The sequence below is a fragment of the Podarcis raffonei genome, chromosome 4 (assembly GCF_027172205.1).
Source record: "Podarcis raffonei isolate rPodRaf1 chromosome 4, rPodRaf1.pri, whole genome shotgun sequence".
In the NCBI taxonomy this organism is placed as follows: domain Eukaryota; kingdom Metazoa; phylum Chordata; class Lepidosauria; order Squamata; family Lacertidae; genus Podarcis; species Podarcis raffonei.
The window spans coordinates 5,413,315-5,439,500 of record NC_070605.1 but is presented as its reverse complement, the minus strand read 5'-3'; the positions used below and the strand labels follow the sequence as shown (position 1 = coordinate 5,439,500).

Sequence of the window (26,186 nt, the reverse complement as noted above, 5' to 3'; positions counted from 1 at the left end):
GATGTACATTTCCAAAACATAAGATAAACAACTTCTTAATTGTATCAACAAATTTGGAAAACTCAGCAGTGGCCAGAAGATTGGAGAAGATCAGTCTACATCCCAGTCCCAAAGAAGGGCAGTGCCAAAGAATGCTCCAACTACCACACAATTGTGCTCATTTCACACGCTAGCAAGGTTATGCTTAAAATTCTACAAGGCAGGCTTAAGCAGTATGTGGACCGAGAACTCCCAGAAGTGCAAGCTGGATTTAGAAGAGGCAGAGGAACCAGAGACCAAATTGCAAACATGCGCTGGATTATGGAGAAAGCTAGAGAGTTCCAGAAAGACATCTACTTCTGCTTCATTGACTATGCAAAAGCCTTTGACTGTGTCGACCACAGCAAACTATGGCAAGTTCTTAAAGAAATGGGAGTGCCTGATCACCTCATCTGCGAAATCTCTGTGTGGGACAAGAAGCTACAGTTAGAACTGGATATGGAACAACTGATTGGTTCAAAATTGGGAAAGGAGTACGACAAGGCTGTATTTTGTCTCCCTGCTTATTTAATTTATATGCAGAATACATCATGCGAAAGGCTGGGCTGGATGAATCCCAAGCTGGAATTAAGATTGCCGGAAGAAATATCAACAACCTCAGATATGCAGATGACACAATTGTTGTTGTTTAGTCGTTTAGTCGTGTCCGCCTCTTCGTGACCCCCTGGACCAGAGCACGCCAGGCACTCCTGTCTTCCACTTGTCCTGCAGTTTGGTCAGACTCATGTCTGTAGCTTCGAGAACACTGTCCAACCAGTATCAACAATTGTTGTTGTTGTTGTTTAGTCGTTTAGTCGTGTCCGACTCTTCGTGACCCCATGGACCAGAGAACGCCAGGCACCTCTGTCCTCCACTGCCTCCCGCAGTTTGGTCAATAAAAATACGTATTTTGTTACGTGCAAATGGCTTGAGAGACCTGTTAGGTCCATAAATTACCATATAGCATATATTCAACACAAAAAAACAGCGACAATTTGTTGTTGACAAAGGACAGCTGGACATATAAAGCATAGCTGCCAACTTTCCCTTTTTTAAAAGGGAAATTCCCTTATTCCGAATAGGATTCCTCACAAGAAAAGGGAAAAGTTGAAAGCTATGATATAAAGGGCCCCATTACCTTCAGTGGCTTAGGGCCTCATCAGACCTAAATCCGGCCCTGAGGACATTGCATAAAGCGGAACGCAGAAAGCATCCAGAAGGAGACCGTTCCCCTGTCGAACAGCTCTGTCAGAAAGCTTTTTCTGTATGCTTAGTCTGAATCTCCTTTCTTGTAACTTGAAGCCATTGATTCGAGTCCCACGAGACTCAGCTAGATTGGTAAAGAAAAGGCATTTTATAGGTGTTGTATATGTGATATAGGGACGCGGGTGGCGCTGTGGGTTAAAGCCTCAGCGCCTAGGACTTGCCGACCGAAAGGTTGGCAGTTCGAATCCCCGCGGCGGGTTGCGCTCCCATCGCTCAGTCCCAGCGCCTGCCAACCTAGCAGTTCGAAAGCACCCCCAGGTGCAAGTAGATAAATAGGGACCGCTTACTAGCAGGAAGGTAAACGGCGTTCCATGTGCTGCGCTGGCTCGCCAGATGCAGCTTGTCACACTGGCCACGTGACCCGGAAGTGTCTCCGGACAGCGCTGGCTCCCGGCCTATAGAGTGAGATGAGCGCACAACCCTAGAGTCTGGCAAGACTGGCCCGTACGGGCAGGGGTACCTTTACCTTTACCTTATATGTGATATATAACGCTGTGGCACCAGATGGAGTTCTGCCTTTCCCTACCGGATTTCACTGTATGAGTTTGCAATGCGTTTAACTGAATCGCTTCTTTGACGCATCTACATCCAGCCCTACCCTCTACAGCAGAAGAAAACAAGCTTGTTCTTTCTTCCATGTGACAGTCCTTGAAATATGGCTATCCTGTCAGTCCCCTTCTTTCGAGGCTAAACACACCCAGCTCCTTCAACTGTTCCTCATAAGGCTTGGTTTCCAATATTTTCCTCACACAGAGATCATGATGAGGAGAGCTGACCTGATGATTTTCTTTTTGTCACATGACTGAGATACACGCAAGATTCCTGCAAGGGGGTAGGGAGGGAAGAGAAGGCAGCCCAGCTTATCTCCCACTCCTGCCTTAGAATCCTAGAACTGTAGAGTTTGAGGGGACTCCAGTGGTCATCCAGTCCAACCCCCTGCAAAACAGGAATCAATTTAGTTTTCTCATAAGCCCTCCAGGGAGAGATTGTGTCATTTCTTTATGTTCTGTACTGCATTCAGCATACCAGTGATAGTAAGAGATGTGGCATTTTTGAAGGAAATTGGGGGCTCATTGCATACAGCCATGCCTCCATGTTTCCTTCTCTGAAAAAATGCTCTTGGATGGTCAATATAAGGCAACTGGTGACACCTGGTGGCTGGATAGATGAATGCACTTGGAATATTTCCCCATCCTAGTAATGTACTATTTTAAAACCAGGAGATTGAAACATTGGACCAGATCCATTGCTAGTGCCTTTTTTTTTTCAGAGGTAAGGAAAACACTGGATGGCTTTAAAGCTAACAGGACCAGTGGTCAGGGATAATGGGAATTTTAGTCCCAAAACAGCTGGAGGGCCAAGTTGTGGCATTAAGGATCAGTGGCTTAGAACCTGCTTCTTTAGATGTTTGTGGAAGTAAATCAGGCATCTTTAACCAGATTCGGAAAGGGGGGGGGGTTTATTTTGAAACAAATCCCTTGAACAGAAGAATGAAACATGTTGTTTTCTCCAAGTCACTGTGGCAGCTCATGCCTGACATACAGTGGTTCCTCGGGTTAAGAACTTAATTCGTTCTGGAGGTCTGTTCTTAACCTGAAACTGTTCTTAACCTGAAGCACCACTTTAGCTAATGGGGCCTCCTGCTGCTTAAGTACAATTTATGTTGTCATCCTGAAGTGTTGCAGGGAAACCCCCCCCCCATCATTCAGTTTGTACAAACACCACACACTCACACAAATCAGCCATACATCGGATCTGTACCGTTCCACTTTTATTTTACAACATGAAGGAAGGACAATCAAAGGAGGGTGACTTGACACAAGGCAGCCAACACGTCTGCAGAGAACCCTACCCAGTTGGCATGCCAACCTTGATGGTCCTAGACAGAAGATCATTACACTCACAAAGGACCTGCATATGGAAATGGATTCAGTAAGGACAGTGACCAGCCCTTCCCTCTGGGGGCAGGAAACAGTGAACTCCTCTTTGTCCTCAGGAATGTACTCATGGGGAGGGGGAAAGGAGGAACCGGACAGGTGACAAGACACTCAGGTTACCATAACTCCTCCCTGAACCCCTCCTCTTTGTGATGTGTCAATGATGTAGTCATGATGCAGTTATGATGTAGTCTTAGGGGTGCAGAATGGGGGATTAGTAGCTAATAAAAGTTGGGGTCTTCTTTTGTTCGGGGCTTCCATCTTGTTCCACCTTGTGGCAGGTGGGAGTCCTGTCGCGACAGTCTTCAATAAAGACCAAGCCTACTGGCTGCTGTTTTGCTCTGGTATTCCTGGCTGGTGTCCTTGTTCTTTTGTCCAAGGGAACCCTCATATTTCTCCGTTAACAGAAACAAAGTTCTTAACCCGAGGTACAATTTCTGGGTTAGAAGAGTCTGTAACCTGAAGCGTCTGTAACTTGAAGCATCTGTAACCCGAGGTACCACTGTATACACATGCAGAACAGACCACATAAATGGCACTTAATGTGCAATGTTCAAGAGAGAGCTCATTTTATTTGAAGTGTGGGAAGGCAAAAAACAGAAAGATTCAACAAAGCCACTTCCGGCCTGCCCAGGAGGTGGGGTTGCGGGCTTCACGCCCACCCCCCACGTGCTGGTTTCAGCCCCCCGCCAGAGCAGGGGAATCCCGGCCGTGTCTGCCTATTTAGGGCCTATGCAGAGGGGGCTCGCCCTCTTTTCCCCGGCTAGCCCCACGTTTCCCCCCGCATATCAGCTGTTTCTGTTTGTCGGAGATCTTATCTGCGTTCCTGGAGCTTTCCTGCCTTGCTTCTTTGTTGCCTTTGTTCTTGAGCTGCAGGGCACCTCGTGGAATATGCTGCAGCTTCACAGAAAAAGCTCCCTTTCTTTTACAGAGAATTTCCAGCATTCGCTGCTGGTGTTGCTTGATTTCTAAACTGCTTGATGTTCAGGAGTTGTTATCTCTAGTTTTGGGGCTGAAACCAATTTGGGGCTTTTCTCCTTCTGGGGGTTTCCCCCTTTGCGCTCCATTCCAGCTGCTGCAGTTTAACACCGGAGCTGTAATTGAGCTAAAACCACTGTGTGTGTGTTTGTGTGCTTTCCTTCCAGCATCTCTTTCACGTCTACAGTTTTACAGGGAGCTCTGTGTGTTGCGGTGCACGTTCCCTGCCCTCAGGAGCTTGCCGTGCCTGCTGCTGCATGCCCCCTTCAGAGGAATTTATTCAGCTTTGTGGAGCTTTTTCTAGGTGATCCGTTGCTTGCCCTCGGCTGCTGACTGCCTGTTCTGCAAGGAGCTCAAGGAAGAACGTTTGGGGCCGTTCGGAGGACGCAGCGCACCCATCCAATCAGGTTTTGCTGTTGGGGCTTCAGGTTTTAGCTAGGGGTTTGTGCAGGGGAGAGTGGTGCAATTAGGCGGAACGGCGGCAGCTGCGGGAGGAGAGCGGGCTGCATTTTGTGCTGGTTGTGTTTCATTTTCTTGCTGGGGTGAGGGGCAGAATTTCTTGTTAAATAATCATTTCAGCAGCATTCCTGAGGGATTGAGTGGCTTCCGCAGAGCATCGCTTCCTCTACAGGCTGTTTTAATTTCGCGCGAAAGTTTAGACTTGGAAAGCCTCGGAAGCCGCTGTGCCGTTGCCGGGCAACCAGCGCGCCCCGGCCGCCATTTCATCCGCCCACGTGGCCTTCCGGGCGGCCGCCATTTTACTATAGGCATTCCACGTGGGAAGTAATTTTACAAACCCTCCCTTTTAAGCTTAACCGGCGAGAAAACCAGGGGAATAATTAACGTTCATAAGGGGTACGTGGGGAATGCCTGCAGGTTTTGCTCTTTTTTAAAAATATTTTATTTAGGATTTTCTTGTTTTACAGAAGTGTAATGCCTCGTATTTTTTTTTCCCCATGTAACATTTTTACAAATCCGTTTCATTTGTTGAGGCATTGGGGGAGAAGAAAAAAAAAAGGAAAAAGAAAGGGGGTGGAGGGAGGGAAGATGGATGGGGGTGGGGTCAGGTGGCGGTGTTTCTATTATGTTTAATGTATGTAGAGTTTGGTGTCAGCGTTGCTTGTGTTGTTCACTTGTGTTCCTTTGGTGGTGAGAGAGGTTGGGGTTGGCCTAGGGTGTGATTGTTTGCTTGTGATTGGCTGTGGTGATCTTTGTTTTCGTGTGTGAGTGAGGTGGGTGGGTGTTTTGGATCAGGTTAGCCATATTGATTGGTATGCTGTTGGTGGATTATTGTCATTGTCCTGCTGGGCTGTGTATGTGATAAAGGGGAGCCATACCGGGGTGAAGGCGTCTTCTTCTGTTTGTCCCCGTGTCAGTTTCAGTTTATTAGTTAATTTTTCCAGTAGGGCTGTTTCCCATACTATTTGGTACCATTGGTCCATGCTTACTCCTGACAGGTCTCTCCAGTGTCTGGTTATGGTGTTTCTGGCTGCTGAAAGTAGGTGGGTTACGAGTTCTTTGTGTGCAGGTTTTGCTCTTGAGGCTGCGGAATTTTTCAGTGTTAAAGGGCTAGCATTAAGTGTTTTCGCACGTGTTCATTATCACTAGGCAACGGGAACGCATCACATTTTGATTGCCCACGTGGCCTTACAGCAGCAGCCATTTTAGGAGAGGAATGAATAAATGCTAGGCTTGACACACCTCAAGGCAAATTAGAAAATCCTAGGCTTGACACACCTCCTACCAAGGCTGAAGCTCTGCAATACTTGGTACATTGGAGGGTGCTGGGTCGTGCAGCAAAGACTCTTAAACATCCAGTAGGCGGCAATCTCCCTTGTTCTGTAAGGTTGTTTAATCCATAGACCCTGGCATGAGAAGATGTTTGGTAAGAAACCTAATGTCAAGCACTTGAAAATCTTTGGTTCTGACATGTGGGTGCACACCCCACAAAGCAACAAGCTTGGGAAGCGTGGGGCACATGGTTTGTTCATGGGGTACGAAAAAGGTGCATACAGGGTATGGATGACTAACTCTAAATCCATAAAGTTCACGAGGAGTGTTGAGTACAATCCTAAGTGGGGGGGAAATGTGGGAATTTTCCAGAGTTACCCAGAGGAGGATGAAGGTGAAGTGAAGAAAGCAGATCATGCTGAGAAAGCTGAGGAAACTGGTGATGATGATGATGATGATGATGATGATGATGATGATGATCAGAGTTCGGATTCCAGTTCAGTGGGCGGCGCTGCTGCTGCTGTCAGTGACAGTGATGACACAGCAGACTACAAGAGCGCAAAGGCCTCAGTCAGACCATCTGATGAGTCTGACAATGAACTGGAAGAACCACTGTTCACCATTGGTCACTTTTCTCCTAAGAAGGAGGAGATGAGTCCAGAAGACTTGCGTCTGGTTCGCAGGTCTGAAAGGGCGACCAAAGGCAAACCTCCAAAGAGATTTGCTGATGAGTTTGCTAAGACGGCAACTGCTGTTCTTAGTAGCTCAGAGAAGGTGTGGGAACCTTCAAGCTTCAAAGAGGTTCAGGAGTTAACCTCTAAAGATGCTGAGCCTTGGCTTAATGCCATGAAGGCTGAAGTTGATTCCTTAAACAGGAACCAAACTTGGGAGCTGGTACCGGTAGTCCCAGGGATGAGACTGGTTGGCAGCAAATGGGTCTTCAAGGCCAAGACAGACCAGAATGGCAAGGTTGTCAGACACAAAGCCAGATTGGTTGCCAGAGGTTTTTCACAGGTACCAGGGCAGGATTACCACGAGACCTACTCACCCACGGTCAAATATGAGAGCATTCGGCTGATGCTCAAGATCGCTGCGGAGGAGAAACTGCATGTTTCCCATCATGACATAAATACAGCTTTTTTATACGGGATTTTGGGGGAGGAGCTGTACATGCTTCCACCTGACGGGATGCAGATACAGAAGGGAATGGTCTGTAAACTGCGGAAATCCTTGTATGGTCTCAAGCAGAGTGCCAAGTGTTGGAACACAAAACTCACTGAAACGCTGCTTTCTCTAGGTTTTCACCAGGGCAAAGCTGATCCATGTGTGTTTGTCAAGGAGGAGGGGCAAAACAAACTGTATTGTTTATGTTTTGTTGATGATCTTCTGATGTTTTGGAAGAATCAGGCTTTTTACCAAAGCACCCTAGCTCAGCTGAAGGAGCACTTTGACATGAAGGATCTTGGTGAGGTATCCAACTATCTTTCTCTGCAGGTGGAGAGGGACCAAGCAGGTAATTTTCTGGTACACCAAACACAGAAAATTGCTGATGTATTAACCAGGTTAAATTTGGTTGATGCAAACCCAGCAGACACACCGATGGTGACAGGTTACCAGGTAGATAGTACTGCTGAAGCGTTTTCTGACACAACGCTGTACAGATGCATTCTAGGCAAGTTGAATTTCATTGCTAGATGTTCGAGACCTGACATTGCTGTAAGCACTAACCTGCTGAGCAGACATGCTAACAATCCTACTGTTCAGGATTGGAAAGCTCTGAAGCGCATAGCCCGGTATTTGAAAGGGACTATGCACTACAGGCTGAGGTTCACCAGTCAGAAGACTGGAGGTCTTGAAATCTTTGCAGATGCAAGTTTTGGAAGTGACACCACGGATGGTACAAGCACTTCTGGAGTATGCTACATGTACAACCACTGCCTGTTTGACTGGTTGTGCAAAAAGCAGACAACAGTTAGCCTAAGTTCCTGTGAAGCAGAACTCAATGCTCTGTCATTTTCACTCATGGATTGTGAATGGTTGATGCAACTGTTTAAGGACATTGGGGTTTCTGTGAAATGTCCTATACAAGTGTATCAAGACAATAGATCTTGTTTGGCTTTGCTGAACTCGGAGAGTTGCAAGCAAAGGACCAAGTACTTGCAGATTAAGCTACATCGTGCAAGAGAGTGTATTCAGAAAGGACTCATTCAGGTGTCCTACATGCCAGGAAATGAAATTCCTGCTGATCTGTTGTCTAAGGTTGTTAACAGAGAACAACTTAAGGTTTACGTACAAAGGTTGCAATTGGGTTGAACCACAGGTACTACAGGTTACACGGAAAGGGGGAGGATGTTAGGATATTTCCGTTCCACCTTAAAAGGGAGCAGGATGTTTGTATAACAGCCTGCGCGTTTCCTGTCTCACAGGATGTTTATGTTGTAAGTTCCTTTCGTTTTCTGCTGTTTTGCCTGAGCAGTCGGAGCAGACGGTCATGTCTTCTTTGTTCTGACCAACGCTGAATAAATCTGTAAATATGCATGTTCTGCTCTCATGCTTGTGCAACTTTTTGCTGTGTGAATTCTGCTGTTAGAGTGTGCACTAAGCCTGAGGCTTAGTGTCGCTGAATTGCTGATATTGCCTGACTACGGGAGGTCGATGGATCGTCCGGCACCGAGCTTGGGAGCTCAGATGGACTTTATCTCCCTGGCAGTATCCCAACAGTTAACCCTTCCCTGTGTCTCCAGCAAATGGGCTGGAGCCGGATAGTCGCTAGGACCAATGCCTAAGCCAATGCCTCTCATTCCTGAATTCAATAAAGTTGTGGCCTAATTCGCCCATTTAACCTTAAACTATGGTGTCTCATGTCTTTATTTATCCTGGTGGGGGGCGGGAATTCGCCACGCAACAAGATTCAAGCAGACCAAACAACGCTGAGGAAATTGATGAGACACAATACATCTCTCTTGGGAGCACCTGTTATTTTCTTCTGTCTAGCAGCACAGTCTAGTTTCAGTTGTTATGTCCGACTCTCGGCTTTTCAGTGACATGCTACATTCTGACCCGAGGCTTGCTTGTGATCCCTAAAAGATAAGAAATGAGGGTTACTATATCCTATTTGGCTCACAAAATGTCTCAGCTGGGACAGTGATGAGGTGAATTTATAGGGCATTTTCCAGAGAAGGTGGGTGGAGAATTTCTGCCACTTTTACAGAACTCTCACAAAGGTTGTAAAAAGTTTGGGATGTGAGGGTACTCGCTATTAGACAGGTTGGATGAATCACCACTGTCTCCCCCCCCACACACACCCCATATAACTTGCTGCACTCAGCAGCTGGCTGCTATTGAGTTAAAAATCTCTTTTAAGGATGCTGCAAGAATGTTACTATGTGATGACTTAGTGCTGCTCCCTGCAACATTGTACAGGAAACAAAGGTGTTTGTTTCCTAATTGAAAGAGCAGTTGACTGTTGCTGAGTTCAGAGGCTTTCCCTTGTTAAAGAGGCACTGTCCCATCAGTGTGTGTGTGTGTGTGTGTGTGTGTGTGAGAGAGAGAGAGAGAGAGAGAGAGAGAGAGAGAGAGAGAGAGAGAGAGAATTACAGCTGGGCAGTCCAACTTTTCATGCCAAGTGGGCTGCAAGAGGCCTTTGACATAGATCCCATGGGTCGCACAAGGCCAAAATTTGAGCCCTTCCCCAGCCCTCATGCTGCCTTCCCCAAAATGGCTAAATGAGGCTTTAGGCTTTGGGGCAAGGCTCTGACAGGGTCCTAGAGCCCTCCCACTTCTTCCCAAAGCTGGGAAAGAGCTTATTAGGCTTTGGGAAAGTGAATGGAGGACTCTAGGATCCTGTCAGAGGCTCACACCTCCTTCCCAAAGCCCAGCACCTTGCTTACCCGCTTTTGGGAAGGCAACTCAAGGGCTGCTGGGGTTGTGTGTCAAATGTTGCCAAGGGCTGCCAAAAATCCTTGGCCAAATGTTGGACTGCCCTGACTTATAGGATGGTGTGAAGAAACTGGACAGTTTAAAAAGAACTAAAGATCTAGATGCTTTTGAATTATGGTGCTGGAGAAGACTCTTGAGAGTCCCATGGACTGCAAGAAGATCAAATGCATCCATTCTGAAGGAAATCAGCCCTGAGTGCTCACTGGAAGGAGAGATCCTGAAGCTGAGGCTCCAGTACTTTGGCCACCTCATGAGAAGAGAAGACTCCCTGGAGAAGACACTGATGCTGGGAAAGATGGAGGGCACAAGGAGAAGGGGGCGACAGAGGACGAGATGGTTGGATAGTGTTTTCGAGGTTACCAGCATGAGTTTGACCAAACTGCGGGAGGTAGTGGAGGACAGAGGTGACTGGCGTGCTCTGGTCCATGGGGTCACGAAGAGTCGGACACGACTAAACGACTAAACAACAAACAACAAAAGATCTAGCACATAGGTGGTTTGGAATGTGAGCAAGCCAGTCTGCAGGTGGAATTAAGACAAACGTGCCATTCCTTGCTCTTCAGTGTTTTGAATGTTTGTGCATTACACCAGGAGAAATGATTTGGCCAAAGGGTATCCATGCCAGACTTAAGCTGTTGGGAAACTGTTTAAGTTAGGGATAGCCAGATGTGTTTAACCTGATTTGTTTTGCTTTGTCCCTTTTTTGCTCCTTTTGGGTTTGCTTTGTGTGCTAAAATTGCTTCTCTGTTTTCAAGGGGGTCAAGTTAAAATGCAGAGAGAAATTCAGACCACCATGAGTACGTAGATGGTCTCTGTGCTTAATTTTTTTTTTGGGGGGGGGGAGTATTAAAAACTGAACAATGGAGAATTCTGAGTGCATTGGTTCCAGTTTGGTAAGTTAATTCTCAGCTCCAAAATCCAGGAAGAAATCTGGGTGAGAGAAATTTTGCAAGCATTCCTAATGGTAGGCTAAAATTATCTTTCTGTAACTTGGGTCTAAAGGGAGCAGCGTTAAAGGCCATATATCTCATTGTGATGATAGTGAAACAATGATGTTAACTATTTTTCAATCATGAAGCATAAATCTGCAATATGAGGTACAGGAAGCCCAGTGAAGCCACACTTTATGGTACCTAGATCAGGACTTTGTTTTATTCCAAAGATTAAAGTCTGGCAAACGTTGGTGGAACGGATATAGAATGCTTGAAAGAAAACAGATTTGACCTTAAGATCTATGTTTTGCAGGACAACGTTCTAAAAGAAATATTTGAAATCTTGGTGGATCATCGACATTCACAGACTTCCTCCTCTGTGGTCAGTAATAAGAATCTGGATTTGTAGGTCTTTTGGACCTCCCAGAAAAGAGCTTTCAGTAACTTACTGTATCTCCTGATCCTATTCTTTTCCAGATCACTCTAGCAAACCTATTGATGAGAACCACAGAGAAGTTAGTAGCCCTTCAAAATGGTTCAAGCATTGCAGCAAAACAACGAACAGCTGTCTTTTCTGGTCTTGAGATATAACAACACTGTCACTGTCAGCCTTATCATGAAGGAAACATTTACTTACCAAGCCCCCAATTGCATTCTCTTAAGTGTGGCAACAAAACCCAGAGCAAGGAGCAGCAACGCAGCCAGGGTGCCCGTCACAACGACGAGACTGGTAGCCACTGCAGGCAAAAGTGAGAAAGAACAAAGTATTTTATACGTTCAGACCTGCAAGCAGTCACGACTTCCAGCTTTTTTAATGTCCTGAAATAATCTGCAGAGCTGGGGGATCCATAGCTGAAGCATAGGCAAGAATGTCCTTTAGTGACTGGATCTAGGCAAGCCCCTTGAAAGCCAAGAGCCAAAGTACCAAACCCAATGGATACTTACTCACATTACTCGGAGGCGGCCCACTGTCAATGCTCCCACCGAACCCTCTGCCAGAGCAGAAGGGAGGGGCCCATCCATAAGAACAATGGCAGTTTCTCTTGCTGTTGCACACCTGGAAAACATAAAGGGCGTCAAGCAGCAACTGGCACATATAACCTACTTGGCCAATCCTGCATTCACACAAGAACTTCCACAAGGATGGCAAGTGCAGGTTTGCCACTGGCAAAGCCAGAAGATGTAAAAAAACAAAAACAAAACAAAAGACTGTTGTAAAAGGAATGTTCTTGTCAACGTGTGTGTGTGTTGTTTTTTTTGCAAATGCTTCATAGGAAGTTGCTATGGGTTACCCCTTGGTGCCCTGGGTTCCAGAATGCAACAAACACTCTACCAAGAATAACTCTGCCTGCCCTAGTACTGAAAACTCCTTTGTTACCCTCATCACAACACAATAGGCTTTAAAATGGGCTCTAACCCAGGGGTCAGCAAACTTTTTCAGCACTGTCCCTCAGACCTTGTGGAGGGCCGGAAAATATTTTGAAGAAAAAAATGAACAAATTCCTACGCGCCACAAATAACCCAGAGATGCATTTTAAATAAAAGGACACATTCTACTCGTGTAAAAAACCCCCACTGATTCCTGGACCTTCCGTGGGCCGGATTGAGAGGGCAATTGGGTCGGATCCGGCACCCGGGCCTTAGTTTGCCTAGCCATGCTCTAACCCATGGTCACATGCCTTTCCCCACCATCACTCTAGCCACCTACCTAAGCACTTCACAGCAAGGAGCCCATGTTCTGCATCACACCCAAGGGTGATCATGTCAGACACTGAGGTTATCTCCTCTTTCCACAGATCATTTGGGGGTTCAACATTAACCTGAGCATGTCTCAAGGGATGGAATATTTACTTATTTTTTTACTACTTACCCCTCTGTTGCTACATTTTGAAAAATCGCAGTCATAATTCAAAATGGCCCGGTCAACACAAGATCTGTTCATACATATCTGGAAAGGGATGTATGAAATGTTAATTTTACATAGTGCATTGGCAGCCGAAAAGCTTGGATTCTGACAGTTTAGAAGCCAAGACTCCTGGTGAATACTCCTAGGCTGTGCACAAGCAGACCTTGAAACAGGAGGTGTGGGTTCTGCTGCTGCAGAGAAAGCTATACTTTCCCCAGTCTTTCCTTCAGTAACGACACAGATAAAGGCCCCAGATCCAGCATCACCCCACAGCCTTGCTTCAGGTGACCTATGCACTTGTGTGGTTATTTTTTTTAAAGCTCCTTGTATGGCCAACTGCTTGAACATTTGTTCTGTGCTTTATTTTTTATTATTGATTTTAGACTGTTCATTTTTTGATAACTGCTCTGAGAAGCAGAGATGAAGCTGCCTGATTGACCTAAGGACCAGCTAGTCATCAATGTGTATCGTCCTGCCCTAAGAAAGGAGAAAGTGGTCTGATTACTAAAATGAGTGGTAGCCAATCAGCACAGAAGAACAGGTTTTCCCTGACCTAAGTCTGGAAGAGAAGAATGTATACATGCCTAAAATGTGGGGACCTGCACTTCCATAGTGGGTTCACTGCTCAAATTGTGCATGCCGCTCTGTACGCACTCTTAACTAAGCAGATAGTGCTGCTGCCAAAGGCCAACCAAATGACTTGCCATATCAGTCAATTAATAAATAAAAATCAGGAAACCATATTCGGAGAAGACTGTATTCCCTAGCAAAGCAAATTGCCACCCCATCCCAAGTTAGAATTTGAGAAATCAGAGCCAAGCGAGGGATCCAGCCAAAGCTACCTTGTCAGTTCCACAGGTTGTTCCATCTTTCACTGCTCCAAGATCATAAACATGCTGGCCAATATGACGTTCAAAACCCCAGCAGAATGTACCCTCCACTGGAGTCTGAACTACACTTTGTCCTGTTAACAATTTGGGAATTTTATTAACATGAGTGCACTGGAGCCTTCCACAAAGAACATCTCTGAAAGAAAAGCGAGGAAGGAAAAATGTTTGGGCAGATCCATACCAGACATTTAAAGCACAATGAATGCGCATTTAAAGTATGTGACTTCCCCAAAAGAATTAGGGGAACCTTTGTTTCCCCTTCACAGAGCTACAGTTCCCAGGACCCTTAATGACAGTTTGTAGAATTCTTTAGGGGGAGTCATGTGTTTTAAATGTGCATCGTGTTGGAGCAGAATAAAAAATAAAGGTAGAAAAGAAGAATTCCTGGTTGCTAAGATTCAAGTCTGAGGCAAATACTTTTGGTGAGAGAACCCCAGCAGAGATTCAAAATCACAAAATATGCAGCAAAGTAAACTGTGGAAATATAAGCTGTTAGAGCCAGACCTTTAAAAAATGCCCTTCCGAGTTCATTCTGAAGTTTCCCACTCCTAGCATAGAAAAAGACCACACATTTGGTAAGTTAAAAATGATTTACAGTACTTACAAACTCTTCCAAGGTCAGGTTCATGTGCTTTTCCATGAAGAAGTCAGAAAAGTTGCACAGGCAGTAAAACTTGGCTTAGTTACTTGGTGAAAGTTCCTAAATTATTGGTATGGGAACTCAACAGTGACTTGTGAGAGTCATGAGGTCTGACCCCCTCTCACACTGAGCTTCTCAGGTAGATGGGCAGAAAACAATATGTCTGATTACCTAGTTGCTGCCAAGGTAAGCTAAGCCTGGCAGGACAGTTTACTCTATGGTCTTAACCCCTTCATGCATTAATTCAACATAAGCATGTTTGTTATGTGAGGCTTGTTATCCCACACATTGGATGTGTTTTAAAAGTATACCTCCTCCATTCTCAGTGTCAGATGCTCTGGCCACCCAGGAATCCAGATGAGGTACAGTTTACAAAAAGGAGCAGATAACAGCTTGCTGAAGAGGCAAAAGGCTGTGAGGGAAAATACACATACTTAAGGGCTCACCCACACTTAACTTTTCTCCACATTTCTAGGCACAGGACTGGGCTTTCCAGGTCTGTGTCTGAATACTTTGTTGACCCAGCGTTTCCCCTGTGAAAACCCACTCTTTCCCACTGACTTGGTGCGAACGGTAATCTGTGGAAAACCTGAATTGCTGTCTGTTCCAATTCAGCATAAAAGAGCAGGTTTTCTTGGGGAAATTGGCAGGACAAAAAAACGTGCTCGGACATGAACCAGGAAAGCGCGGGGGAAAGGTAAGCATGGATGAGCCCCAAAATAACAGGAGAGGGACATACCAAAGGGACCATCTTCATAGTTCCACTGCTTTCAGAAACCTGGCAGTAGGGCTGAAAGAGGGCATGACGATGAGCATCTTCACCATGGCCTTTGACACTTGGGAGGTACAGACACACACACAATTGGGCCCATCCTATTGTGACTGCAATTTGTCTTAAACTGTTTTTAATGTTATGGAAAATGGAATGAGTAATCTAAGAAAACAAGATACCTGCCCACAGGTATAACCTACTCTTCATAACATTTCCTGTATTTTAGTCCATCCTTGCCACAGTTGCCAGCCTGGTTGCCTCGCATATTCACTTTCTTGAAACAACTCAGTGGGGCCTGTTTTGCACCTGCAGAGAGGGAAAGAAGAAGGAGTGAAAAAATGAGGACTGGCAAGAACTAAATTAAGGCATATAAAAGAGGCTATCTAAGTGTTTAATGTTAAGATCTTGCCACAAATGTTATTTGGAGCAGAAGTGTGCACGTTTAACAGTTTTGAGGCTCCAGAATCTGTCCAAACAAAATTTCTGAGAACTGTTCTCAGCCTTCCAAGATGTGTGCCCAACAAACCTTCACAATTAGAGACTAGACAAATTTCTATTGAGTCTCAGATCTGGATATATAAGTTAAATTTCTGGTTAAAACTGTTATTCATGCCTGAAGGCCTGGCCCCCCAACCCTTACCAACCCTTACTGATACATTTCAGTAACAGTGGAAGAAGATAGTAAATGAGAAAGTACTAAACCAAATGCCATTCTTGCTATGAGTTAGGCAAAAGCCAAAGAAAACATATGCCAACGCATCTGAGATTTCGAGTTGCAAAATTATATTAAGTGTAGCTTCTATCTTTCCAACTTTTAGAGACAGAGGGTGGGCTCTCCTTGTTGATCATCTGATCAAGTTGACTATTCCAAAATTTAGGAAAGCATTAACTCAGGCTAAATTTAATGTGCTCCCATCTGCAGTACTGAAGGGTAGATACAACAATGTACCACACCATGAATGCTTATGCCCCTGTGAAGCAGAAAAAATAGAAATTGTAGGACATGTTTTATTGTACTGTTCTTTCTAACAACTTTCAATTTTCATCTTAACTGTTATTTAAATGTTTACTGCAAACCTGCACATGAGTGTGTTACACATCATCTGGGCTTTCTGCACCTGGGACCCTATAATGAGCAGAAATCTGTGAATTTGGCTGAGCTAGAAATTCAGTATCCATAAAGTTGGCTCACTGAATTTCCTCACCAACGCTTGTTAGCAAGCTGGACTGAAAATTCTCAAGAAATGATTCTATTGTAATTTTTTGGAAAACAAAACTTTTTTGAGTTCCTCCTCAACTGTTGAAGACTTTCAATTCTTCCCTGGAGAATATTCAGGCAACCCCACACCTCCACATTTCAGCATTTGTTAATAGGGTGGGAGATTTTGAGATAACTGTGGATTCAGTTTCAGTGTCATTTAATACTATTTTAATATTGTTGAAGGAATTAGTGGGCCTGGCCCCCTGCTCCTTCAAATCAACCTCTTAGCCCACCACTCAGCCACCCATATTAACCAACAACAAAGTTGCATTAATCATTAAGTGGCCTGCAATTTCTCAATGGAGGCTTTTAAAAGAATGTTTCTGCTCCACCCACCCCCAAATGGTTGGAGAATGTCAACTCTCTCCTCATTAGCCCAACCAACAGCATGAATAAATTTGGGAGAACCCTAGAGCCTGACATCCACTAAGGAAAGGCTAAAGAGAAAAATCACTCAGGACACACAACGTAGCAGAAGATTCCCGAAGCCCTCTTCCCAGATGGCACTCATGTGTTAAGGAATGAAGCAGATTTTCCCTTTTCTTCCCGAAGTGAAGGTTAATCTTGCCTTGGCCAAAAAGAGATGTGCAGTGTTTCTGGAGGTCAATGCAATTCCCCATAAAGCAGCTGTTACTGTTGCTACATGGCATCCCATCTTGTTTATGGACGTCTGGCGGGCAAACAGGAGAGCTCCCATTGCAGTACTCTGGAAGGTCACACTCGGAAACAGCTTCTCTGCACACTGTTCCCTCTTCTAACAACTGTTGGAAACAATAATTGAAGCTTCTCATTCTGACTCTTCAACAGAGGCATGTCATGTTTTCCCTTCAGAAACTGAAATTACTTGTGGAGCTAAATTACACAAATTAAAGTCCCAATGTTGGCTGCATTGGCAATGACAAAGCAACTCAGGCAGGGGTGGGAGTGGGGGAATAAAATTATTTCCTTACCTGCCATTTCTCTGCTATAACACTGGTTTCCCCAAGCAGCTCCCTCAATGAGGTTTAAAACTCATGCATGTCCTTGGAAATGCATTGAAAATATATGCGCCTGCAGTGTGTATGGGTGGACAACTTACAGAGGAATTTAAAGTATAGGAAATTGCAGGTGGGAAAAATGTCAAATGCTTCCTTCCCTGTCATAAATGTCATTTTCTATCTGCCTTGGTGAGTCTGAGCGCAAAGCACCATGTAAATGAACCCTCAGGTCTCATTTTTAGTCCTTTTCTTGAGCTCAGAGAAGCTCCTGCAATGCCTCAATGCCTCAAAGAGGCAAAACTGGACTCCCAATATTTCCCCTTTCACCGTAGAATAAAAACATACTCCCATGTCCCCTGGTGCAGAAGCACGAGGTTCTGTCAATAATGTACAGCTTCTGGTGGTTTGGCTGCTGTTGCAAGCCTATTCTGCAATCTGCTGGAAGCCAAAGTATCAAGGGGAATTATGCTGTGTGCAAAATTGTGTGGGAAACCCAGCCAAAGACCATCTTATTAAATCAGACAAAGCTGAAGTGAATTCTTGCTTTAGCCATAAATTGCTCTTTGAGCTCATGGGGCACAGTGAATAGTGACATGGGAATTCAAGGCCTAACAGCCATTCATTCACTAGGTGGCCTGGGGCAATCCACCATTGCTTTCTACTCTTCAGGATCATTGTGTGGCCAAATAAGATGACAGCTAGGAAGTACTCTATGTATTCAAAGTACAGACTAAATGTGAGGGCCAGGGGGTTAGGAATTTTCTAAAAATGAGCAAATTCTTTCCTTGAAAGGGATAAAATTTCAGACAAATGGGGGGCAATGACAGGGGAGCCAAGTGCTCTCATAAATTCTGTGGGTCAGGGGACCATGTTGAGGAAAGGCAAAATTCTCCATCCTGGTAAGGGGCACCTCACAGTGGCCACAGGTGAGAGCCACCATTTTCTTTCCCCCTCCCCCAATACCTGAGAATGACACTATGTGGAGAAGCTGCTGCTAGACTGCTTGCTTGCTCACGAGTAGCCTAACCAGTCATCAGCCAGGATGGCTGGATGTTGACTATGGTAGGGTTACCAGACTTCCCCGGATTTGCAAATCTGTCCCTGGACAAATTCTGTCCCTGGAATGTCCCCAGATTTGCAAATCTGTCCCCGGGAAATGTGGCAACGGCAGCCTCAGCAGCCCGGAGCCAGCCTGGTAGCGCAGTTAGCTTTGGCTGGCTTCAGGAGCTGCTTACTGCCGCTGCCGTTGCCACAGTGGAACCGGGGACGTCCAGTGGTACAGATCTCCTGCCCCCTTTGTTTTGACTGATCGGGGGAGGCTCGGGAGTTGCGGGTAGGCGGCCCACCATTGTCCAGGAGGGGCGCAGTTTCTCTGCCGGGCAAGGTGTAAAGCCCTTCTTTTGCACCCTGTGAAACATAAATGCGCAGAGTTTTAAAAAAACTGGGCAATGGCGCACCGCGCGCCTGTAACTCCTGAGCCTCCCCCAATCTCCTGCCCCCTCCCCCCTTTGTTTTGACTCAACAGGGAAGGCTCAGGAGTCGCGGGCGGCTGGCCATTGCCCAGGGCTTTGCACCTTTATACAATATGCATGTGTGCTTGGGCCAAGGGTCTTTTGCCTCACCATCCCCACTATTGACTCCCTGTTGCTACTCAGCTTCAAAAAAAGGGGGGGGAGGCGTCCCTGGATTCATTTTTAAAAATCTGGTAACCATAGACCATGGGTGTGTGTGGAAAGAGGCTGCAAGACTCTAGCCTCCTGATGATTGATGGCTTATATGCTTCAGAAAGAGTACAGTGGTACCTCGGGTACTTAATTCGTTTCAGAGGTCTGTTCTTAACCTGAAACTGTTCTTAACCTGAAGCACCACTTTAGCTAATGGGGCCTCCTGCTGCCGCCGCGCCGCTGGAGCACGATTTCTGTTCTCATCCTGAAGCAAAGTTCTTACCCTGAAGCACTATTTCTGGGTTAGTGGAGTCTGTAACCTGAAGCGTATGTAACCTGAGGTACCACTGTAATGGAAAAGGAAGACCTAAGAAGGTAGAGGCTGGCTCTTGGGGGGGGGGGATATAGTAACTGGTGGTAAGCGGCAGGCTGATTATCTATCCTCTCCCCTCTTCTCAAGCAGGGCTTTTCTGGTCTGACGGGAGTACGGAGCGTGGAGTGCAGCCAGCTCCTGAACAGGAACTGGGATACAGCACAAGATGTTGGCATAGCATTCCTCTGACAAGGCTGGCTGGGGGTGGGATGGGTGGGCACAACGCCTTCATCCCAAAGCCATAAGAACAATGCTATATGATGATGTAGCATTACTCTGACGGGGTAAAAAAAATTGGTGCTCCACTTTGTGCAGAAATATCTATTGGGCTGGCCATGGGTGGGTGCGGGAGGGGAGTTCAGGGCATCCCTAGTTATTACATTTATTTGAAATATGCTGTTTTTATATTACCTTACATCTCTCGCAGCAAAGTCCATAAAGACATTCAATGCCTGGTGATAATTTACAATCCTTTTGGCAACAGCCATTCCTTTGGCATTCCTGCAAAAGAAGGAATTATCTCTCAATACTGTACTTTAAATGCAGTCTCTTAGACTAACTATGCCATCGGGTGTATTCATTTATTACATTTACCAAGCTGCCTTGACCACCAGATGTCCTCCATCCTCGGTCTAAACTTAAACTGCAGATTCCTTTTGAGGCAAGGGCTTGTCTTTTTTTTTTTTTTTTTGCTTATATGAGGTCAAGAAACTGGGGGATTGTGGCCAAAAGCAATTTTATCTTACTTCCCAGCAGGCGTACCATATTTTAATCAAGAGATTGTAAAATGTTTGGTCACCATTGCACTTGTAAGGAAAAGGAAAACATTTTAAGGAATACAGATATTCCATATCTTAGCATTATAACATTAATCTACAACTTACACTGGGCCCTTGGAATTCTGGAAAGCTGCTATCCATTAATGAATTGATGATCCCTGATTCACCCTCTTCCTATTAAAAAATGAAAGAGTTGTGGCATGGCTCATAGTATCTACTTTCAAATATCAGAGCAATGCATATTGGTTCCCAAATGCTTCATGGTATAGAAACAAGACCCTGCAGATACCTTTCTTGATCTAAACATTGAATGAAGGAGTAGGCAGTGCAATTAAGCAACTTTAGGAAGGTCACAAAACCAGGAAGGATTACAGATACTTAAAAGGATCAGCCATAAACTAGAGTGCTGACATATCACAAGTGACACAACAAAATTCAAGAAAGGCTATACTGAAGAATCTGTAAGAGCTAACGGATGAATTGGGAGAAATAGTGGGGAGAGCAGCATGTGACTAAATGGGTCAGAGGTGCAACAAATGTATCATTGAGCTTACATTTCTTTTATTTATTAAATTTTTATACCACCCTTCATCCATAGATCTCAGGGCAGTTCACAACATAAAAATACAATATAAAAAACACAAAATATGTATATAATATAACAGCAAAAATTAAACACACGCACACTAACCAATACCCCCCTCTCCACCCCTTCCCACAAACACATTTAAAAGGGGTATAAGATGTTAATCAGCCCAAGGCCTGGTTAAAGAGGAACATTTTTGCATGGCACCTAAAGGTGTATAATGAAGAGACCAGATGAACCTCCTTGGGGAGCCACTGCAGAAATGTTGCTCATGTTGCTACCCTCCAGACCTCTCTGGGAGGCGGGACATGAAGAAGGGACTCAGAGGATAAATAATAATAATAATAATAATAATAATAATAATAATAATAATAATTCATTATTTATACCCTGCCCATCTGACTGGGTCTCCCCAGCCACTCTGGGCGGCTTCCAACAGAACACTAAAATACAATAACCTATTAAACATTAAAAGCTTCCCTAAACAGGGCTGCCTTCAGATGTCTTCTAAGTTTGGTAGTTGTTGTTCTCTTTGACATCTGGTGGGAGGGCGTTCCACAGGGTGGGTGCCACTACTGAGAAGGCCCTCTGCCTGGTTCCCTGTAACTGTTCAGTTTCTGTTAATTGATTCTCATGAAAACTTACAGATTCTGGCTTCACACAATTAACTCAAGGCAGTGTCAATTTACTCTTGGCAGAAAGCCAAGGTCAGCTTGACCTAGAAACTACTTACTCTGATTGGTTAACGACCAGCACTCAACTCTGTTATCTAGGAATGCTAGCACAGTTTGGGTTAGGTGTGTTAGGAGTTAGGAGTAGGAGTGCTGTGTATGGTTAAGAGAGAGAGAGAGAAAGGATTTATTTTTGCTTTGTTTTGTATGCAGAAACTCTGCTGGTTTCATTTTTCCTTTTAATAAATCCTGTAAATAGTTATTCTGAGTCTAGCTGACTAGTCATTTCCACCTCAACTAGCTTCTTCGCTGTGCAGGAAAACTCTGCTACCTTTGGGCTAAAGCCATTAGAGCTATGCCTGACACTTTAAAGTTCCATTAGTAACTTGGCTTCTTGCATGGAGGGAACTGCCAGAAGGCCCTTGGCGCTGGACCTCAGTATCTGGGCAGAATGATGGAGGTGGAGACGCTCCTTCAGGTATACTGGACCAAGACTGAGGATGATCTCAGGGTTCAAGTCTGTTCATATGGGGAGAGGTAGTCCTTGGGGTATTGCAGTTTGTAGCTGTTTAAAGCTTTATAGGTCAAAACCAGCACTTTGAATTGGGGCTGGAAACTAACTGGCACCCAGAGAGCAGTTGGGGCAGGATTAAATACATTGTGGAGTTCTGGAATATCCAAGTTCCCGTACTGATGACACCCCACCACAGCTGGAATGGCTCTCTTAACCAGGCTTGCCTGATCACAACAGACTCCCAACATCAACGTTGTCAAGTTGTTTTAACATTTTTTTCAAAAAGCCATTTACATTACATGAGTTAACATAGTAGCAAACATTCAATGTAGCATTATGTGTGACAAGAAATGACATAATTTAAATAATATTTTACCAAAAACTTACAGGCATAACTTTAGACCGTGAGTCATCAGCAAACAAATATTGGTTCTCTGATCTTTGCATCCACTGTCTAAAAAACTAAAAGGGAGTTACAAAACACTTTACTTCATTTACTCTTTTACACTGCTGTCTGGCTTCTACCACTGAATCAATTTAAATAAATCTAAATATTGCAAAACCTCTGAAACATGTATTGGCTGACTAAATCACTTTCTTTTAAATATATTAACGTAACCTTTACAAGATACAGAAACTATCATTCATTGTAAAGCCAGTACTACAATTTTCATTAACTTGTGTGAAGCAACTTCTGAGGCAAGTGCAATGCTTTTAATCTTCCAAGCAAGATCATTAAAGGCAAGGCTAATATATTTAAAATAAAGTGATTTTTTCCCCAGTCAATGCATGTCTCCTCTCCTGTGAAGATGTCGGCTGCTGATGTCAGTCCAGCTCTGTATCTGTTATGTTAACATTGGCAGAGTCACAAAGCAGCCCCCAAGTTCCTTCACAGCTTCCAGGGGTGTGTCCTGTAGAACTTCTTGGCAGTGGCTTAGTCACTCAACATGTTGACTGCTTTCTTACTGCTAAGGGAATTTTCATGAGGTTTTCATGACAAACAAATCCCATCATGAAACTTTGGAGACTGCTAGTATGGTCCACAGAACAGCTGATATTTATGTGGAAACATGTAAATAAAGCAGAACACTTCAATATCCAGCTGGGACAAAACATCTTTTTGTTATCGCATGCTTCAAAAAGCAGCCAAACTTCCTTGTACTTCCTTTCATACAGGGTAAAACTTAATGGCCTACCTATGTGGTGTTTAGCCAGCTGGCATTCCTCATCACACAACCAAAGACACTACTACTACTGGGAGACCCAAAGACATGTAGCAAAATTTGATGTAGGAAACAGTGTAATTCTACTAATATTTTATCCACTCACCTGAGACTGTATTTTGGCCCCTGAAAGTTTTGTAATTGGCTGCAGAAATATATTCAGGATCCCTGCCTCTTCTAGTTCCTGATAAAAGAAGAAAAAATATACTGAATGCTATAGCGTAGCAGCTCTTTCATTGTTGTTGCCTTGAGAGATTTGCAAAACAGAACTTTGTGGAGATGATGGGTGTCCTCTGTACCTGTGCTTTTCAAACCTTCCGCCTCTCAGGGACAGGGTGCCACGGCAATGAGCTTCTCTTTAAAGTCACCTTAAGTTGCATATGAATATACAACCCCACACTCAAGAATCCTGTAAATTATAGCTGTGTAGGGGGTAAACTACTGGGACGCGGGTGGCACTGTGGGTTAAACCACAGAGCCTAAGACTTGCTGATCAGAAGGTCGGTGTTTTGAATCCCCACGACGGGGTGAGCTCCCGTTGCTCGGTCCCAGCTCCTGCCAACCTAGCAGTTCGAAAGCACGTCAAAGTGCAAGTAGATAAATAGGTACCGCTTCGGAGAGAAGGTAAACGGTGTTTCCATGCACTGCTCTGGTTCACTAGAAACGGCTTAGTCCTGCTGGCCACATGACCTGGAAGCTGCACGCCGGCTCCCTCGGCCAGTAAAGTGAGATGAGTGCCGCAACCCCAGAGTCGGCCACGACTGGACCTAATGGTCAGGGGTCCCTTTACCTTTACCTAGGGGGTAAACTACAGATCCCAGGATTCTTGTGAAGGGTGCTTTAAAGGTATGGAGTGTACAGAGTCTTAATAAGGTAAAGGTAAAGGTACCTCTGCCTGTACGGGCCAGTCTTGACAGACTCTGGGGTTGTGCGCTCATCTCACTCTAGAGGCCGGGAGCCAGCGCTGTCCGGAGACAATTCCGGGTCACGTGGCCAGCGTGACAAGCTGCATCTGGCGAGCCAGCGCAGCACACAGAAACGCCGTTTACCTTCCCGCCAGTAAGCGGTCCCTATTTATCTACTTGCACCTGGGGGTGCTTTCGAACTGCTAGGTTGGCAGGCGCTGGGACCGAGCAACGGGAGCGCACCCCGCCGCGGGGATTCGAACCGCAGACCTTTCGATCGGCAAGCCCTAGGCACTGAGGCTTTTACCCACAGCGCCACCCGCGTCCCTACAGAGTCTTAATGTATGTACTTAATAACACACACCAACTTACTTAATACCTCTTGTAGAAATATGTGTCGCAAGGGCAACTGGAACCTGTGCTCAGCTACTTCTTGCTATCTCCCTAATTATGATTCACATCTGTCAGGGGCTCAGGAGCAGAAGCACAGGGGAGAGAGGAAATGGAGAGCGAAGGAGAGGAATCTGAGGGCAGCGTAGGGGAGTATGACAGTGACCCGAGAGATTCCATGAGCTTCTCCAGCGAATCAGAAGATTCCCAAAAGGGGGCGCCGATGGTGAGGGCAAGGGGGGTCCCAGGGGGGACGCTCCAGAAACAAGGGGCCAGCAGGGACTCCCAAGGGAGCAGCGGAGGATCAGGACCAGCTTCCCCACCAGAGCGTAGTGGGGGGGAAGAGTCACATGTGTCAGGACCAGCGTCTCCTCCAGCGGGGAGAGAAGATGAGTCAGGGCTGACCACGCCCCCATCGGAAAGTGGGGAAACGGAGGGGAGGTCAGGTCCAGCTAGCCTCCCCGAAGGGGGGAGCAGTGACAGCAGCAGTGTAACGGTCAGAAGGAAAGTTGCAGGCTGGGCGCGCGCGCCAAGTTCAAATGTACAGGCGCGCGGGACAGCAGAAGACCCGGATTGGGAGCCAGGTCCTAAAGCCCGCCGGAGGGAGGGGGAAGATTCAGGGGACTCAGCGTCAGAAGAGTCTAGGAAGGGCGAGACCCCGACGGGCAGGCGGACCCAGAGGAGGAAGGAACAGAGGAAGAGGTGGAGCAAGGCTAGAGTCTTAAACTGGTGTCAGGGGGGAGGAGATTCAGACGGAGCTTCGGCGGTCTAAAGTTTGAGACGTAGCGCTGCACGCTGCAGCTGTGGAAGTGAACTGAACTTCAATAAAGACTTTTATACTAAACAACGAAGCAGCGTTGGTCTTCTGTGAGCTGGGACCTCGGGCAGCGCTGACAACATCATTCCTTGCCCTATCAACCAAAGAAAGTGGGTGTAATCCAGTAATTGTTTTTCAGGGGGAAATGTCTTGACTCAATAAAACCGAAAATTGAGGCCCCTTTCTCAGTGATGTGGGAGCCATTTTTCTATGCAGCTGTGAAGTGTGGGTGGAGTATCCAAAGCCATTTTCTTGGCTCTTTCATACCTAACTGGCATGTTTTCATATAATAAATATACCCATTCTAAGAGAAAGACCTACGCTATTAGACCTGCCCATACTGTTGCAGGAGAAAGGGCTGTTATGTTTTTATAGTTATTTCTGTGTTTTGTGTTTTTAATGGATCTTTTAATACTATCTTGATTCTGTTAGTGTCCAATTACATTTTAATGACTGTCTTTTCTATGTATTTCACTTGTTCTATTTTATCTCTGTCACAGACTGGGGAAAAGGTGGGATATAAATAAAGAAGAGTTTAGATTTGATATCCCGCCTTTCACTCCCTTTAAGGAGTCTCAAAGCGGCTCACATTCTCCTTTCCCTTCCTCCCCCACAACAAACACTCTGTGGGGTGAGTGGGGCTGAGAGACTTCAGAGAAGTGTGACTGGCCCAAGGTCACCCAGGAGCTGCATGTGGAGGAGCAGGGAAGCGAACCCGGTTCACCGGATTACGAGTCCACCACTCTTAACCACTACACCACACTGGCTCTCTAAATAAATTAATAATAATAATAATACTCCCTACCCGGAAGAGATTACACCATAGAAAAACAATTCCCACCCTACTCTTGTTCTCTCTGTGTGAGAAAAGGCTCTCAGACTAGCAGTTTTACGGAAGTAATTTGGTCCTGAAAAGTAAATGATCTAGGCTGCATCCTATGTGCATTTCCTTGGGGAATAAGTCGCATTTAACGTAACAGGACTTATATCTGAGTAGACAGTATAAGGCTATGCTTG

At 45.4% G+C, this 26,186-nt stretch overlaps 1 protein-coding gene across 3 annotated transcripts in view; it reads right to left on the bottom strand.

Moving 5' to 3' along the window:
• Window positions 1-3,761: 3,761 nt before the first annotated feature.
• The window catches only part of LOC128412425 (disintegrin and metalloproteinase domain-containing protein 9-like), a 43,610-nt gene continuing 21,185 nt past the window's right edge, over window positions 3,762-26,186 (bottom strand). Inside the window, exons 13-25 of one of the 3 annotated variants that reach the window (XM_053385311.1) lie at window positions 23,164-23,241; window positions 22,222-22,296; window positions 20,169-20,237; window positions 19,696-19,785; window positions 16,839-17,031; window positions 15,210-15,315; window positions 13,550-13,733; window positions 12,672-12,749; window positions 11,747-11,858; window positions 11,439-11,538; window positions 11,251-11,293; window positions 8,837-9,010; window positions 3,762-3,839 (exon numbers count right to left, since the gene is read on the bottom strand). In XM_053385311.1, coding sequence (XP_053241286.1) covers window positions 8,921-9,010; window positions 11,251-11,293; window positions 11,439-11,538; window positions 11,747-11,858; window positions 12,672-12,749; window positions 13,550-13,733; window positions 15,210-15,315; window positions 16,839-17,031; window positions 19,696-19,785; window positions 20,169-20,237; window positions 22,222-22,296; window positions 23,164-23,241 — 1,218 coding nt within the window. In that variant the 3' untranslated portion in view covers window positions 3,762-3,839; window positions 8,837-8,920. Of the gene's footprint in view, window positions 3,840-8,836; window positions 9,011-11,250; window positions 11,294-11,438; window positions 11,539-11,746; window positions 11,859-12,671; window positions 12,750-13,549; window positions 13,734-15,209; window positions 15,316-16,838; window positions 17,032-19,695; window positions 19,786-20,168; window positions 20,238-22,221; window positions 22,297-23,163; window positions 23,242-26,186 lie in introns of those variants that run through there. The other 2 variants (XM_053385314.1, XM_053385313.1) reach the window with 2 other exon arrangements.